The 17,090-nt window shown below is 43.3% G+C and overlaps 1 protein-coding gene across 1 annotated transcript in view; it reads left to right on the forward strand.

Moving 5' to 3' along the window:
* The window catches only part of LOC120052860 (otogelin-like), a 131,449-nt gene extending 115,076 nt beyond the window's left edge, over positions 1-16,373 (forward strand). The window contains exons 39-48 of the mRNA XM_039000050.1: positions 1,469-1,573; positions 3,146-3,250; positions 4,232-4,333; positions 4,479-4,577; positions 5,626-5,804; positions 9,703-9,807; positions 10,497-10,616; positions 10,804-10,849; positions 15,685-15,764; positions 16,173-16,373. Coding sequence (XP_038855978.1) covers positions 1,469-1,573; positions 3,146-3,250; positions 4,232-4,333; positions 4,479-4,577; positions 5,626-5,804; positions 9,703-9,807; positions 10,497-10,616; positions 10,804-10,849; positions 15,685-15,764; positions 16,173-16,373 — 1,142 coding nt within the window. The remainder of the gene's footprint in view (positions 1-1,468; positions 1,574-3,145; positions 3,251-4,231; positions 4,334-4,478; positions 4,578-5,625; positions 5,805-9,702; positions 9,808-10,496; positions 10,617-10,803; positions 10,850-15,684; positions 15,765-16,172) is intronic.
* Positions 16,374-17,090: the final 717 nt, after the last annotated feature.

Below are 17,090 nucleotides of genomic sequence, written 5' to 3' on the forward strand. Positions count from 1 at the left end.
CACGACTCCAACACCATCATGAAGTTTGCAGATGACACAGCAGTGGTAGGCCTGATCACTGACAATGATGAGACAGCCTACAGGGAGGAGGTCAGAGACCTGGCCGGGTGGTGCCAGGACAACAACGTCTCCCTCAAGGTGATCAAGACAAAGGAGATGATTGTGGACTACAGGAAAAGAGGACCGAGCACGCCCCCATTCTCATGGACGGGGCTGTAGTGGAGCAGGTTGAGAGCTTAAAGTTCCTTGGTGTCCACATCACCAACAAACTAGAATGGTCCAAACACACCAAGAGAGTTGTGAAGAGGGCACGACAAAGCCTATTCCCACTCAGGAAACTAAAAAGATTTGGCAATGGTCCTGAGATCCCCAAAAGGTTCTACAGCTGCAACATCGAGAGCATCCTGACTGGTTGCATCACTGCCTGGTACGGCAATTGCTCGGCCTCCGACCGCAAGGCACTACAGAGGGTAGTGCGTATGGCCCAGTACATCACCAGGGGCAAAGCTTCCTGCCATTCAGGACCTCTACACCAGGCGGTGTCAGAGGAAGGCCCTAAAAATTGTCAAACCCCAGCCACCCCAGTCATAGACTGTTGTCTCTACTACCCCATGACAAGCGGTACAAGCAGTCTAGGACAAAAAGCCTTCCCAACAGTTTTTACCCCCAAGCCATAAGATTTCTGAACAGGTAATCAAATGGTTACCTGGACTATTTGCATTCTGTGCCCCCCCCCCCCCCCCAACCCCTCCTTTACGCTGCTGCTACTCTCTGTTTATCATACATGCATAGTAACTTTCTATACATTCATGTACATACTACCTCGATTGGCCCGACCAACCAGTGCCCCCGCACATTGGCTAACCGGGCTATCTGCATTGTGATCCGCACCCGCCAACCCCTCTCTTACGCTACTGCTACTTTCTGTTCATCATATATGGATAGTCACTTTAACCATATCTACATGTACATACTACCTCAATCAGCCCGACTAACCGGTGTCTGTATGTAGCCTCGCTACTGTTATTTTTCACTGTCTTTTTACTGTTTTATTTATTTACTTACCTATTGTTCACCTAATACCTTTTTTGCACTGTTGATTAGAGTAAGTAAGCATTTCATTGTAAGGTCTACACCTGTTGTATTCATGTATTCGGCGCACATGAAAAATAAACGTTGATTTGATTTGTCACAAGTTGACCTCTACTCAAAAAGAATGAATCTGATGGCCCTGAAAACAATTGTGAAGGAACGTAAAGACTTCAGAGCTCAACTCAACGCCAACAGGAACCTGAGTTCCACTTCAACAATGTAGGAACGATGTTTAGGTGGCCATGATGTAATGTGATTGGTTTGTATTGATCTGATGGTGTCTGTCTGTCTGTCTCTGTCTCTGTCTCTGTCTCTGTCTCTGTCTCTGTCTCTGTCTCTGTCTCTGTCTCTGTCTGTCTGTCTGTCTGTCATCCAGTTTGTAACCAGACCCTGTGTGACATCTTCCCCCCGGAGTGTCAGTATGGAGAGAAGCTGGTGTCTTACTTCAGAGAGGACTCCTGCTGTCCAGACTACGTCTGTGGTGAGGGGGCCTCTCTTCTGTATAATCACCACCACTAGGCCATATGATAATACTATGCTATATGAGGATACTAAACTATATGATGATACTAGGCTATATGATGATACCAGGCAATATGATGCTACTATTCCATATGATACCAGGCTATATGATGATAATATTCTATATGATGATACCATTCTATATGATGATACCAGGCTATATGATGATACCAGGCTATATGAGGATACTAGGCTATATGATGATAGTATTCTATATGATGATACCAGGCTATATGATGATACCAGGCTATATGATGATAGTATTCTATATGATGATACCAGGCTATATGAGGATACCAGGCTATATGATGATAGTATTATATATGATGATACCAGGCTATATGATGATACTAGGCTATATGAGGGTACTAGGCTATATGATGATAGTATTCTATATGATGATAGTATTCTATATGATGATACCAGGCTATATGAGGATACCAGGCTATATGAGGATAGTATTCTATATGATGATACCAGGCTATATGATGATACCAGGCTATATGAGGATACTAGGCTATATGAGGATAGTATTCTATATGATGATACCAGGCTATATGAGGATAGTATTCTATATGATGATACCAGGCTATATGATGATACCAGGCTATATGATGATAGTATTCTATATGATGATACCAGGCTATATGAGGATACCAGGCTATATGATGATAGTATTATATATGATGATACCAGGCTATATGATGATACTAGGCTATATGAGGGTACTAGGCTATATGATGATAGTATTCTATATGATGATAGTATTCTATATGAGGATACCAGGCTATATGAGGATACCAGGCTATATGAGGATAGTATTCTATATGATGATACCAGGCTATATGATGATACCAGGCTATATGAGGATACTAGGCTATATGAGGATAGTATTCTATATGATGATACCAGGCTATATGAGGATAGTATTCTATATGATGATACCAGGCTATATGATGATACTAGGCTATATGATGATACCAGGCTATATGAGGATACTATTCTATATGATGATACTATTCTATATGATGATACCAGGCTATATGAGGATACTAAACTATATGATGATACTAGGCTATATGATGATACCAGGCTATATGATGCTACTATTCTATATGATACCAGGCTATATGATGATACTATTCTATATGATGATACTATTCTATATGATGATACCAGGCTATATGATGATAGTATTCTATATGATGATACTAGGCTATATGATGATACTATTCTATATGATGATACCAGGCTATATGATGATACTATTCAATATGATGATACTATTCTATATGATGATACTATTCTATATGATGATACCAGGCTATATGATGATACTATTCTATATGATGATAATATTCTATATGATGATACCAGGCTATATGATGATACCAGGCTATATGAGGATACTAGGCTATATGATGATACTATTCTATATGATGATGCTAGGCCATTGAGATACATATGTTTAAAATGTGTGTTGTGTGTGTATTTCTGTGTGTGTGTGTGTGTGTGTGTGTGTTGTGTACAGAGTGTGACCCAGAGCGCTGTGAGTCAGACATCCCAGCCTGTAGAGAGGACCAGACCCGCATCGCCACCAGGGCTGATGGCAGCTGCTGCCTGGCACACATCTGTAGTGAGTCAACCATGACCACAACACAACCACAACCATGACCACAACACAACCACAACCAAGACCACAACCTGACCACAATGCAACCACAACGCAGCCATAACAAACCTGCACCATCCCACAACATCACCACAACCATGACAACCATGGGCTCCCGAGTGGCGCAGCGGTCTAAGGCACTGCATCTCAGTGCTAGAGGCGTTACTACAGACACCCTGGTTTGAATCCAGGCTGTATCACAACCGGCCGTGATTGGGAGTCCCATAGGGTGGCGTACAATTTGTCCGGGTTTGGCCGGCGTAGGCCGCCATTGTAAATAAGAATTTGTTCTTAACTAATTTGCCTAGTTAAATAAAGGTTACATTTAAAATATATATATATATACAGACCTGCACCATCCCACAACATAACCAGAATATTATTATTAGTCATGTCATTATACACATGGTTGACGTTGTGTTTTTCTGTCATACTGTGGAGTCTCCTTTCTCCAGTGTGTTGATGTCTCCTTTCTCCAGTGTGTTGATGTCTCCTTTCTCCAGTGTGTCGATGTGTCTCCTTTCTCCAGTGTGTCGATGTGTCTCCTTTCTCCAGTGTGTCGATGTGTCTCCTTTCTCCAGTGTGTCGATGTGTCTCCTTTCTCCAGTGTGTCGATGTGTCTCCTTTCTCCAGTGTGTCGATGTGTCTCCTTTCTCCAGTGTGTCGATGTGTCTCCTTTCTCCAGTGTGTCGATGTGTCTCCTTTCTCCAGTGTGTCGATGTGTCTCCTTTCTCCAGTGTGTCGATGTGTCTCCTTTCTCCAGTGTGTCGATGTGTCTCCTTTCTCCAGTGTGTCGATGTGTCTCCTTTCTCCAGTGTGTCGATGTGTCTCCTTTCTCCAGTGTGTCGATGTGTCTCCTTTCTCCAGTGTGTCGATGTGTGTCCTTTCTCCAGTGTGTCGATGCGTCTCCTTTCTCCAGTGTGTCGATGTGTGTCCTTTCTCCAGTGTGTGGTTCCTGTTTGGAGGTGGTTCCAAACTGCCAGGATGGAGAGGTGTTGACAGTGGACGCCAACAGTACAGACCTCTGCTGTCCTGTCTACCACTGTGGTGAGTACAACGCACACGCACACACGCACACACACACACACACACACACACACACACACACACACACACACACACACACACACACACACACACACACACACACACACACAGTCACAGTGTCTCTGATTCCTGTGTGTGTGTGCAGTGTGTGAGCCGTACCGGTGTGCTGAGTTGTCATGTCCCTTGGGGATGTCTGCTGTCACCGTGTCCCCTCCAGACCACTGCTGTCCCCTGCACACCTGCGGTAAAGTAGCACCCCTTTCTGTTTCTTACTCCATCAGGTAATAGGGGAACGTGTGTCCTCCATCACGTAATAGGGGAACGTCTCTCCTCCTCCATCACGTAATAGGGGAACGTCTCTCCTCCTCCATCACGTAATAGGGGAACGTCTCTCCTCCTCCATCACGTAATAGGGGAACTTGTGTCCTCCTCCATCACGTAATAGGGGGACGTGTGTCCTCCTCCATCACGTAATAGGGGGACGTGTGTCCTCCTCCATCACGTAATAGGGGAACGTCTCTCCTCCTCCATCACGTAATAGGGGAACGTGTGTCCTCCATCACGTAATAGGGGGACGTGTGTCCTCCTCCATCACATAATAGGGGAACGTTTGTCCTCCTCCATCACGTAATAGGGGAACGTTTGTCCTCCTCCATCACGTAATAGGGGAACGTTTGTCCTCCTCCATCACGTAACAACCTGTTGACCTCCAGTTGAATCACTCTAACTCTCATGTAGTTTATTCATTTCCCCCAAAAAAAGCATAAATTGAAAACGTTTTTTTTGTTTCCCTGTTTGTTCAGAGTGTGCGTGTGACACACTGTCGAAGCCAAAATGTCTTCTGGTAGGTTTCTGTATGATTCCACATGTTAATGGATGTGTTTGTGTAATCTCTGTAATGGATGTGTTCGTGTTATCTCTGTAGTGGTTGTGTTCGTGTTATCTCTGTAATGGATGTGTCCGTGTTATCTCTGTAATGGATGTGTATCTCTGTGTTTGTTTGTGCTGTATAGCTGTGCTGTTCGCTGGCTGACATGTTGTCTTCTGAATAGGGAGAGACCATGCAGGTGGACAGGGCTTTCCTAACAGACCCAACTAACCAGTGTTCCTGTAAGAGATTTAACTGTGGTAAGTGCACGGGTATCATTAGACAGTAACCCACCTTTTCCATTGTACTATAATTTCATATTTCATATTATACAAGTGTGTTCATGTATAGTACATTTTCAATTAATGTGTGTTCATGTGTTCATGCATGTCTGTGTCTGTGTTTGTCTGTACCCCTCTTACAGTGCGTGAGGCGGTGTGTGTGGACGGGGAGCGGGGTGTTATGCGTCCGGGACAGACCCTCGTGGATCACAGTGAGGAGGGGGTGTGTCTCACCACCCAGTGTAGCCACAGTCTGGATCCCACCACGGGCTTCCACCACCTCCGCACCGCCACCACCAACTGCTCTGCTCAGTGCCAACCGGTTAGTCAGTTAGCATCAGGATGCTAATGTCTGATACCTCAACTGCTACCAATGCTACTATTGCTGATGCTATTCAGTACTACTCGCCTAATGCTAGTATCTGATACCTCAACTGCTACTTATGCTACTACTGCTGTTACTATTCAGTACTACTAGCCTACTGCTAGCATCAGATACCTCAACTGCTACCAATGCTACTATTGCTGTCACTATTCAGCAGTAGCCTACTGCTAGCATCTGATACCTCAACTGCTACCAATGCTACTACTGCTGTTACTATTCAGTACTACTAGCCTACTGCTAGTATCTGATACCTCAACTGCTACCAATGCTACTATTGCTGTCACTATTCAGCAGTAGCCTACTGCTAGCATCTGATACCTCAACTGCTACCAATGCTACTACTGCTGTCACTATTCAGTACTCCTAGCCTAATGCTAGCATCAGATACCTCAACTGCTACAAATGCTACTATTGCTGTCACTATTCAGCAGTAGCCTACTGCTAGTATCTGATACCTCAACTGCTACCAATGCTACTACTGCTGTCACTATTCAGTACTCCTAGCCTAATGCTAGCATCAGATACCTCAACTGTTACAAACACTACTACTGCTGTCACTATTCAGTACTACTAGCCTACTGCTAGTATCTGATACCTCAACTGCTACAAATGCTACTACTGCTGTTACTATTCAGTACTACTAGCCTACTGCTAGCATCAGATACCTCAACTGCTACAAATGCTACTATTGCTGTCACTATTCAGCAGTAGCCTACTGCTAGTATCTGATACCTCAACTGCTACAAATGCTACTACTGCTGTCACTACAGCAGTAGCCTACTGCTAGTATCTGATACCTCAACTGCTACAAATGCTACTATTGCTGTCCCTCTTCAGTACTCCTAGCCTAATGCTAGCGTCTGATACCTCAACTGCTACAAACACTACTACTGCTGTCACTATTCAGTACTACTAGCCTACTGCTAGTATCTGATACCTCAACTGCTACAAATGCTACTACTGCTGTTACTATTCAGTACTACTAGCCTACTGCTAGCATCAGATACCTCAACTGCTACAAATGCTACTACTGCTGTCGCTATTCAGTACTACTAGCCTACTGCTAGTATCTGATACCTCAACTGCTACAAATGCTACTACTGCTGTCACTATTCAGTACTACTAGCCTACTGCTAGTATCTGATACCTCAACTGCTACAAATGCTACTACTGCTGTCACTATTCAGCAGTAGCCTACTGCTAGTATTGCTAATACAGGTACTATTACTCGTACTACAGTATATATGAATATATCAACTCAGGAAAAAAAGAAACGTCCTTTTTTCAGGACCCTGTCTTTCAAACATAATTCGTAAAAATCTAAATAACTTCACAGATCTTCGTTGTAAAGGGTTTAAACACTGTTTCCCATGCTTGTTCAATGAACCATAAACAATTAATGAACATGCACCTGTGGAACGGTCGTTAAGACACTAACAGCTTACAGACGGTAGGCAATTAAGGTTACAGTTATGAAAACTTAGGACACTAAAGAGGCCTTCCTACTGACTCTGAAAAACACCAAAAGAAAGATGCCCAGGGTCCCTGCTCATCTGTGTGAACGTGCCTTAGGCATGCTGCAAGGAGGCATGAGGACTGCAGATGTGGCCAGGGCAATAAATTACAATGTCTGTACTGTGAGACGCCTAAGACATCGCTACAGGGAGACAGGACAGACAGCTGATCATCCTCGCAGTGGCAGACCACATGTAACAAACACCTGCACATGATCGGAACATCCGAACATCACACCTGCGGGACAGGTACAGGATGGCAACAACAACTGCCCGAGTTACACCAGGAACGCACAATCCCTCCATCAGTGCTCAGACTGTCCGCAATAGGCTGAGAGTGGCTGGACTGAGGGCTTGTAGGCCTGTTGTAAGGCAAGTCCTCACCCGACATCACCGGCAACAACGTCACCTATGGGCATAAACCCACCATCGCTGGACCAGACAGGACTGGCAAAAAGTGATCACATCTGGGACCTGTTGGATTGGATGGTGAGGGCTAGGGACATTCCCCCCAGAAATGTCCGGGAACTTGCAGGTGCCTTGGTGGAAGAGTAGGGTAACATCTCACAGCAAGAACTGGCAAATCTGGTGCAGTCCATGAGGAGGAGATGCACTGCAGTACTTAATGCAGCTGGTGGCCACACCAGATACTGACTGTTACTTTTGATTTTGATCCCCCCTTTGTTCAGGGACACATTATTCTATTTCTGTTAATCACATGTCTGTGGAACTTGTTCAGTTTGTCGCAGTTGTTGAATCTTGTTATGTTCATACAAATATTTACACATGTTAAGTTTGCTGAAAATAAATGCAGTTGACAGTGAGAGGATGTTTCTTTTATTGCTGAGTTTATGTATATATATACACACTACCGGTCAAAAGTTTTAGAACATCTACTCATTCAAGGGTTTTTCTTTACTTTTTACTATTTCCTACATTGTAGAATAATAGTGAAGACATCAAAACTATGAAATAACACATATGGAATCATGTAGTAACCAAAAAACTGTAAAGAAAATCAAAATATCTTTTACATTTGAGATTCTTCAAATAGCTACCCTTTGCATTGATGACAGCTTTGCACACTCTTGCCAAGTCCATATTATGGCAAGAAAAGCTCAAATAATCAAAGAGAAATGACAATCCATCATTACTTTAAGACATGAAGGTCAGTCAATACGGAACATTTCAAGAATTTTGATAGTTTCTTCAAGTGCAGTCGCAAAAACCATCAAGCGCTATGATGAAACTGGCTCTCATGAGGACCGCCACAGGAAAGACCCTGTATTCATTAGTTACCAGCCTCAGAAATTGCAGCCCAAATAAATGCTTCACAGAGTTCAAGTAAGACACATCTCAACATCAACTCTTCAGAGCAGAATGTGTGAATCAGGCTTTCACGGTCAAATTGATGCGAAGAAACCACTACTAAAGGACACCAATAACAAGAAGAGACTTGCTTGGGCACGAGCAATGGACATTAGACCGGTGGAAATTTGTCCTTTGGTCTGATGAGTCCAATTTGGAGATTTTTGGTTCTAACCGCTGTGTCTTTGTGAGACGCTGTGTGGGTGAACAGATGATCTACGCATGTGTATTTCCCACCGTGAAGCATGGAGGAGGTGGCGTTATGGTGTGGGGGTGCTTTGCTGTTGACACTGTTGGTGGTTTATTTACATTTCACACTTAATCAGAATGGCTACCACAGCATTCTGCAGCGATACACCATCCCATCTGGTTTGGGCTTAGTGGGACTATCATTTGTTTTTCAACAGGAAAATGACCCAACACACCTCCAGGCTGTGTAAGGGCTATTTTACTAAGAAGGAGAGTGATAGAATGCTGCATTAGATGACCTCCACAATCCCCCGACCTCAACCAAATTGAGATGGTTTGTGATGAGTCGGACTGCAGAATGAAGGAAAAGCAGCCAACAAGTGTTCAGCATATGTGGGAACTACTTTAAGATTGTTGGAAAAGCATTCCAGGTGAAGCTGGTTGAGAGAATGCCAAGAGTGTGCAAAGCTGTCAAGGCAAAAGGTGGCTATTTGAAGAATCTTAAATGTAAAATATATTTGGATTTGTTTAAAAAAAATGTGGTTACTACATGATTCCATATGTGTTATTTCATAGTTGTGATGTCTTCACTATTATTCCACAATGTAGAAAATATGAAAAATAAAGAAAAACCCTTGAATGAGTAGATGTTCTAAAACTTTTGACCGGTAGTGTGTATATATATATATATAATACATGTACTATAACTATTACTACAGTATATATGAATATATATGTTACCGTAGGCCTGTACTATCTTTTAGAACCAGATATACATCCCTCCCAAAGACCAAACGATGTGCTGTGGTGTCTGCAAGAACATCTCCTGTCTCTACCACAATGACAACGGTACTGCACTCCTCTACAAGGTACAGTACAGCAATGGTTCATCCTCTGGACAGGCCAGGTACCCCCAGGTTATCTAATCAGACCCTCTGATAGGCCAGGTACCCCCAGGTTATCTAATCAGTCCTAGTACTACCCTCTGATAGGCCAGGTACCCCCAGGTTATCTAATCAGTCCGGGTACTACCCTCTGATAGGCCAGGTACCCCCAGGTTATCTAATCAGACCCTCTGATAACCTGGGGGTACCTGGCCTATCTAATCAGACCCGCTGATAGGCCAGGTACCCCCAGGTTATCTAATCAGTCCCTCTGATAGGCCAGGTACCCCCAGGTTATCTAATCAGACCCTCTGATAGGCCAGGTACCCCCAGGTTATCTAATCAGACCCTCTGATAGGCCAGGTACCCCCAGGTTATCTAATCAGACCCTCTGATAACCTGGGGGTACCTGGCCTATCAGAGGGTCTGATTAGATAACCTGGGGGTACCTGGCCTATCTAATCAGTCCTAGTACTACCCTCTGATAGGCCAGGTACCCCCAGGTTATCTAATCAGTCCTGGTACTATCCTCTGATAGGCCAGGTACCCCCAGGTTATCTAATCAGTCCTGGTACTACCCTCTGATAGGCCAGGTACCCGCAGGTTAACAACACTGCAGATCATCAAGGTAAAGTAATATTGTATTGATCTGGATGATTGTCTTGATGTTTCAGCCTGGGAAGTCGTGGGTGTCAGACTGTATGAAGTATGACTGTACCGACACACTGTCAGGCCCTACCCTGGTGTCCTACTCATTCAGCTGTCCACCCTTCAACCAGACAGAGTGTATGAAGGTACGGTTAACACACACACACACACACACACACACACACACACACACACACACACACACACACACACACACACACACACACACACACACACACATGTTTTGGTCATTCTTTGTAACACTACTACCTCTCTATGATGTTATTTAGTTGACCTTTAACCCCTGAGATGTGACTGTTGTCTCCACTCTAGATTGGTGGAACCATTGTAAGTTACATGGATGGATGCTGCAAGACATGTGAGTAAAGAGAAAGACAACCTGTCCAGCTATAGTTTCTGGGTAGCTTCCTGTACGCCCATGTTTAGTCTCTTCCTGTACGCCCATGTTTAGTCTCTTCCTGTATCTCCATGTTTAGTCTCTTCCTGTATCTCCATGTTTAGTCTCTTCCTGTATCTCCATGTTTAGTCTCTTCCTGTATCTCCATGTTTAGTCTCTTCCTGTATCTCCATGTTTAGTCTCTTCCTGTATCTCCATGTTTAGTCTCTTCCTGTATCTCCATGTTTAGTCTCTCCCTGTATCTCCATGTTTAGTCTCTCCCTGTATCTCCATGTTTAGTCTCTTCCTGTATCTCCATGTTTAGTCTCTTCCTGTATCTCCATGTTTAGTCTCTTCCTGTACGCCCATATTTAGTCTCTCCCTGTATCTCCATGTTTAGTCTCTTCCTGTATCTCCATGTTTAGTCTCTTCCTGTATCTCCATGTTTAGTCTCTTCCTGTATCTCCATGTTTAGTCTCTTCCTGTATCTCCATGTTTAGTCTCTTCCTGTATCTCCATGTTTAGTCTCTCCCTGTATCTCCATGTTTAGTCTCTCCCTGTATCTCCATGTTTAGTCTCTCCCTGTATCTCCATGTTTAGTCTCTCCCTGTATCTCCATGTTTAGTCTCTTCCTGTACCTCCATGTTTAGTCTCTTCCTGTATCTCCATGTTTAGTCTCTTCCTTGTATCTCCATGTTTAGTCTCTTCCTTGTATCTCCATGTTTAGTCTCTTCCTTGTATCTCCATGTTTAGTCTCTTCCTGTATCTCCATGTTTAGTCTCTCCCTTTAGGACCATGTTTAGTCTCTTCCTGTATCTCCATGTTTAGTCTCTTCCTGTATCTCCATGTTTAGTCTCTTCCTGTATCTCCATGTTTAGTCTCTTCCTGTATCTCCATGTTTAGTCTCTCCCTGTATCTCCATGTTTAGTCTCTTCCTTGTATCTCCATGTTTAGTCTCTTCCTGTATATCCATGTTTAGTCTCTCCCTTTAGGCCCATGTTTAGTCTCTTCCTGTATCTCCATGTTTAGTCTCTTCCTGTATCTCCATGTTTAGTCTCTTCCTGTATCTCCATGTTTAGTCTCTTCCTGTATCTCCATGTTTAGTCTCTTCCTGTATCTCCATGTTTAGTCTCTCCCTTTAGGCCCATGTTTAGTCTCTTCCTTGTATCTCCATGTTTAGTCTCTTCCTGTATCTCCATGTTTAGTCTCTTCCTGTATCTCCATGTTTAGTCTCTTCCTGTATCTCCATGTTTAGTCTCTTCCTGTATCTCCATGTTTAGTATCTCCATGTTTAGTCTCTTCCTGTATCTCCATGTTTAGTCTCTCCCTTGTATCTCCATGTTTAGTCTCTTCCTGTATCTCCATGTTTAGTCTCTCCCTGTATGCCCATGTTTAGTCTCTCCCTGTATCTCCATGTTTAGTCTCTTCCTGTATCTCCATGTTTAGTCTCTTCCTGTATGCCCATGTTTAGTCTCTTCCTGTATGCCCATGTTTAGTCTCTTCCTGTATCTCCATATTAAGTCTCTTCCTGTATGCCCATGTTTAGTCTCTTCCTGTATGCCCATGTTTAGTCTCTTCCTGTATGCCCATGTTTAGTCTCTCCCCACCTTCTTCTACTGAAGGTAATCTTTGTTACTTGTTTGTCTGTTAACGTGTGTTTCCCAGTACATGTTTGTCCTTTAGTTTATGACCTGACCACTCCAATCAGACATTTTCTCACTCCTCTTATGCTGAAAATATATTGTTTCCCCCCATTTGCGGAAACTACCTACTGTTTTAGGCAATACCTACAGCAATATGATGTTGTGGCTCCTACTATGTCTCCCCCCCCACCCAAAGGGTCTATTCAAAGTAATAGGAACAGATGCTTTTCAGTGAAAATAACCAACATACACTTTACAAGCAAAATAATCTAATCTGACATCCATGTAACCGTTACTGCCAAAGGCCACACTGGGCGTATTCAGAGGAATTCAACATCCATACATGAATTGGTTCACACACCAATGACAAATGTAAACCAACAGTTTTAACAACCCCCAGTATTGTACATATAAATGCTACTACAGTATTTACGGTAACTTCATTGAAAAGCATATAGAACTAGATAGAGTTGTGTTACTTTTCTTCATTTTTGTGTGTTCCCGTGTGCAAGCTGACCATCATGTACCAACCTCCCCCCCCCCCCCCAGGTACCGGATATTCTCTCTTTCCCTTCCCTGTTAGTCCCCTGACACCCACAGTTAACACAAACTGTGAACGAGGTACCCGTCATTGATATAGAGCTCTATGAGACAACGAGGCTTGCCAGCACCATTGTTGATATCCAACAATGTACTCCCTTTTTTTTTTTACAGAAACAATTACAGTACAGGACAAGTCAAAACAGACTCTAAAAAAAAAAAAACGCTTTTTTTTTTGTCATTTTTTTGTTGTCATCCACTATTTTGTTGCCATTTTTCCTCCAATTGTCCTCTGCGGATCACATGACACAGCTAAATCTTTCCCCATTTTGCACTGTCGGGGCAGTGCATTGTTGATCGCCAACAATGTACTGTTGGTAGTGGCCGAGTAGTCTGCAGTCGTTTAGACGTCTGCATGGTGTGTGTCTTGAACTGTAGTAGGTCATCTTTTAGTACTGCTGAACACTGCTGTGGGGGTTTGTGCTGTCGCTAATGTTTTTGGCTAATATGGTATAAATTTGTATCCATTTATAAAATAATTGCGTGATCCTCTTTATGTATGTAATACTTGCATAGTTTCCCCCATCCTAGTCTTCCTGAAAAATGATGTGCGGTAACACTGAAATATTTTATGCCATATTACCCAAACAATAACATCACCTGCTTACAGGTACTAGATGGATTCTGGTGAAAGGGTATCTGTTTTGTTTCTGAAACTTGTTTAAATAATTCATACTTTCATTAGATGTTATAGTGGGCTTTTCACTCTTTCGACAACTGACGTATCCGTGTTACTAGGCGATAAATGTAAGATATTACATTAGCTCCATGCACTGTAACAGGGGTATGTCATTTGTCATGCTTCTTTTTTTTTTGGTCATTAACTATTGCAAAAAAAATATTATGGCATACACATAATTAGATTGTCAACATTATGTCTTCTGCTTGAAGTAGTTGAAAGTAGACCCTTGTCAATAGGTACAGAGGGTAATAACGTGTTATCATCACATAGAGTTCTTAGTAACACATTTTGGTTGATTGACTAGGCCGCTACGTGGGGGAAAGAATTCCCTGATGGAATTACACCGTTGGTTAACATGTTGTTTTTTACACTGACGTCTCGTCTACACAGATGATTAACCAATAGGTTTACGCATCGCAGACCTCTCATACAATTGATATTGAAGTATGAAATATTTCTGGCCTCCCTAAACCATTTCATATTAAGAACAGCAGTGCCGCCGTGGGGTATTGTAGCTAACAAAAGCCTTGTGTCTTTATGTACCACTTACCTTCTGACAGCATGACAACAGTTGTACTGTTTTTGCTCCCTCCGTCTCTCTCTGTTCATGTATTCCTTCATGGTTTATACTTCCTTTCTATATGGCTGGCAGATCAGAGTTCTGGTCTAATGGTTGTTCTTCAGAACCAGATCCAGACTGATGGGATGTGTGGTCAGAACCAGATTCAGACTGATGGGATGTGTGGTCAGAACCAGATTAAGACTGATGGGATGTGTGGTCAGAACCAGATTAAGACTGATGGGATGTGTGGTCAGAACCAGATTAAGACTGATGGGATGTGTGGTCAGAACCAGATTAAGACTGATGGGATGTGTGGTCAGAACCAGATTAAGATTGATTTGATGTGTGGTCAGAACCAGATTAAGACTGATGGGATGTGTGGTCAGAACCAGAACCAGATCCAGACTGATGGGATGTGTGGTCAGAACCAGATTAAGACTGATGGGATGTGTGGTCAGAACCAGAACCAGATCCAGACTGATGGGATGTGTGGTCAGAACCAGATTAAGACTGATGGGATGTGTGGTCAGAACCAGAACCAGATCCAGACTGATGGGATGTGTGGTCAGAACCAGATTAAGACTGATGGGATGTGTGGTCAGAACCAGATTAAGACTGATGGGATGTGTGGTCAGAACCAGATTAAGACTGATGGGATGTTTGGTCAGAACCAGATTAAGACTGATGTGATGTGTGGTCAGAACCAGATTAAGACTGATGGGATGTTTGGTCAGAACCAGATTCAGGTGTGATGTGATGTGTGGTCAGAACCAGATTAAGGACTGATGGGATGTGTGGTCAGAACCAGATTCCAGACTAATGGGATGTGTGGTCAGAACCAGATCCAGACTAATGGGATGTGTGGTCAGAACCAGATCCAGACTGATGGGATGTGTGGTCAGAACCAGATCCAGACTGATGGGATGTGTGGTCAGAACCAGATCCAGACTGATGGGATGTTTGGTCAGAACCAGATTAAGACTGATGGGATGTGTGGTCAGAACCAGAACCAGATCCAGACTGATGGGATGTGTGGTCAGAACCAGATCCAGACTGATGGGATGTGTGGTCAGAACCAGATCCAGACTGATGGGATGTGTGGTCAGAACCAGATCCAGACTGATGGGACGTGTGGTCAGAACCAGATCCAGACTGATGGGATGTGTGGTCAGAACCAGAACCAGATCCAGACTGATGGGATGTGTGGTCAGAACCAGATTAAGACTGATGGGATGTTTGGTCAGAACCAGATTAAGACTGATGTGATGTGTGTTCAGAACCAGATTAAGACTGATGTGATGTGTGGTCATTGTATTTGTGAACCCTGCAGGTAAAGAAGATGGGAAGTCCTGTCAGAAGGTGACAGTAAGGATGACGATACGGAAGAACGACTGTCGCAGTAACAGACCGGTACGTTTTTTTTGTCTTAATTGATTCTGACCTGGTTAAATAAATGTTACATCAAAATGTAGGAACAGCACTATGTCTGGGAAACTTGTTTCTGGATGAGTAGGAGGGTCAAGCCCGTCATAGATTATTGTGCCACGATAGTTGAGCAATATCTTCATCACGATAACGGCTTTTATCATGATGTCTTTAAAAAAAAAACGCAAAAAAAAGCTAATCTTTATGTAGCATTAAGGATAATTCATAGCCCATCTATGCCACCTGGATTAAAGAGGTACGGTCATTTTACATGGCGTAGATCAGCTACGAACTCTTCTTAATGCTACATTTGGCGTAGTCGGCAGGATTAGGATATTCACATTTAGCATTACATCCCCCTTGTTACATTTTGTTGTTGGTTTTTTCCTCCAGGTCAACATAGTGTCATGTGACGGGAAGTGTCCGTCGGCCAGTATTTACAACTACAACATCAACACGTACGCCAGGTTCTGTAAGTGCTGCCGTGAGATGGGGCTGCAGAGGCGCTCCGTGCAGCTCTACTGCAGTGGCAACTCCACGTGGGTCAACTACTCTATACAGGAACCCACCGACTGCTCCTGCCAGTGGTCTTAGTGGCCACAAAGAGACACACACATGACCGTATGAACACAAATTACGTATACACGCACACACACACACTGCAGAGACACTACTATTGTATGTCAGAGGGACAAGAGAAGGTTGGGTATAGCAGAGCATGGTTGAGTGGGTTTGGGGCTTTGGGCAGTTGAAGGTGGGTAGGGATGTGTATGGTTGAGTGGGTTTGGGGCTTTGGGCAGTTGAAGGTGGGTAGGGATGTGTATGAACACAGCACATGATGGCGTCTATACAGGCTGAGAGGAGGAGGAAGCAGCTATGTGAATGGCTGTCATCCTACCTAACCAAAAGGCACCGTTACACTTCATGTTGTTGTTTTTTGTTTCTCTTTATTTAAACTCGGCATTTCTATCTCTGAGAGTCAGTCTAGATGTCAGGTAACTTTGTGTATCCAGAGCTGTAGGGTCAGTTTCGGTTGGAAATGGTGTATTTCACAGTTTGTTACTCTTCATATACCTCATTTGTAGCTCTTTCAGAGGCGTGGTCAAGTCCACAAAAAGCCACAACAATTTGAAACATAATTTAGTATGTTTTCGTTGACATTAAGAATACACAGCTTTAGTACTGTAGCTAAATTCAACTCCAAAGTGTATTGTACTACACATACACTACCATTCAAACGTCTGGGGTCACTTAGAAATGTCCTTGTACACAATAACTACAACTAGCTGATACACAATAACTACAACTAAC

Source organism: Salvelinus namaycush, chromosome 1 (assembly GCF_016432855.1).
Source record: "Salvelinus namaycush isolate Seneca chromosome 1, SaNama_1.0, whole genome shotgun sequence".
Classification (NCBI taxonomy): Eukaryota; Metazoa; Chordata; class Actinopteri; order Salmoniformes; family Salmonidae; genus Salvelinus; species Salvelinus namaycush.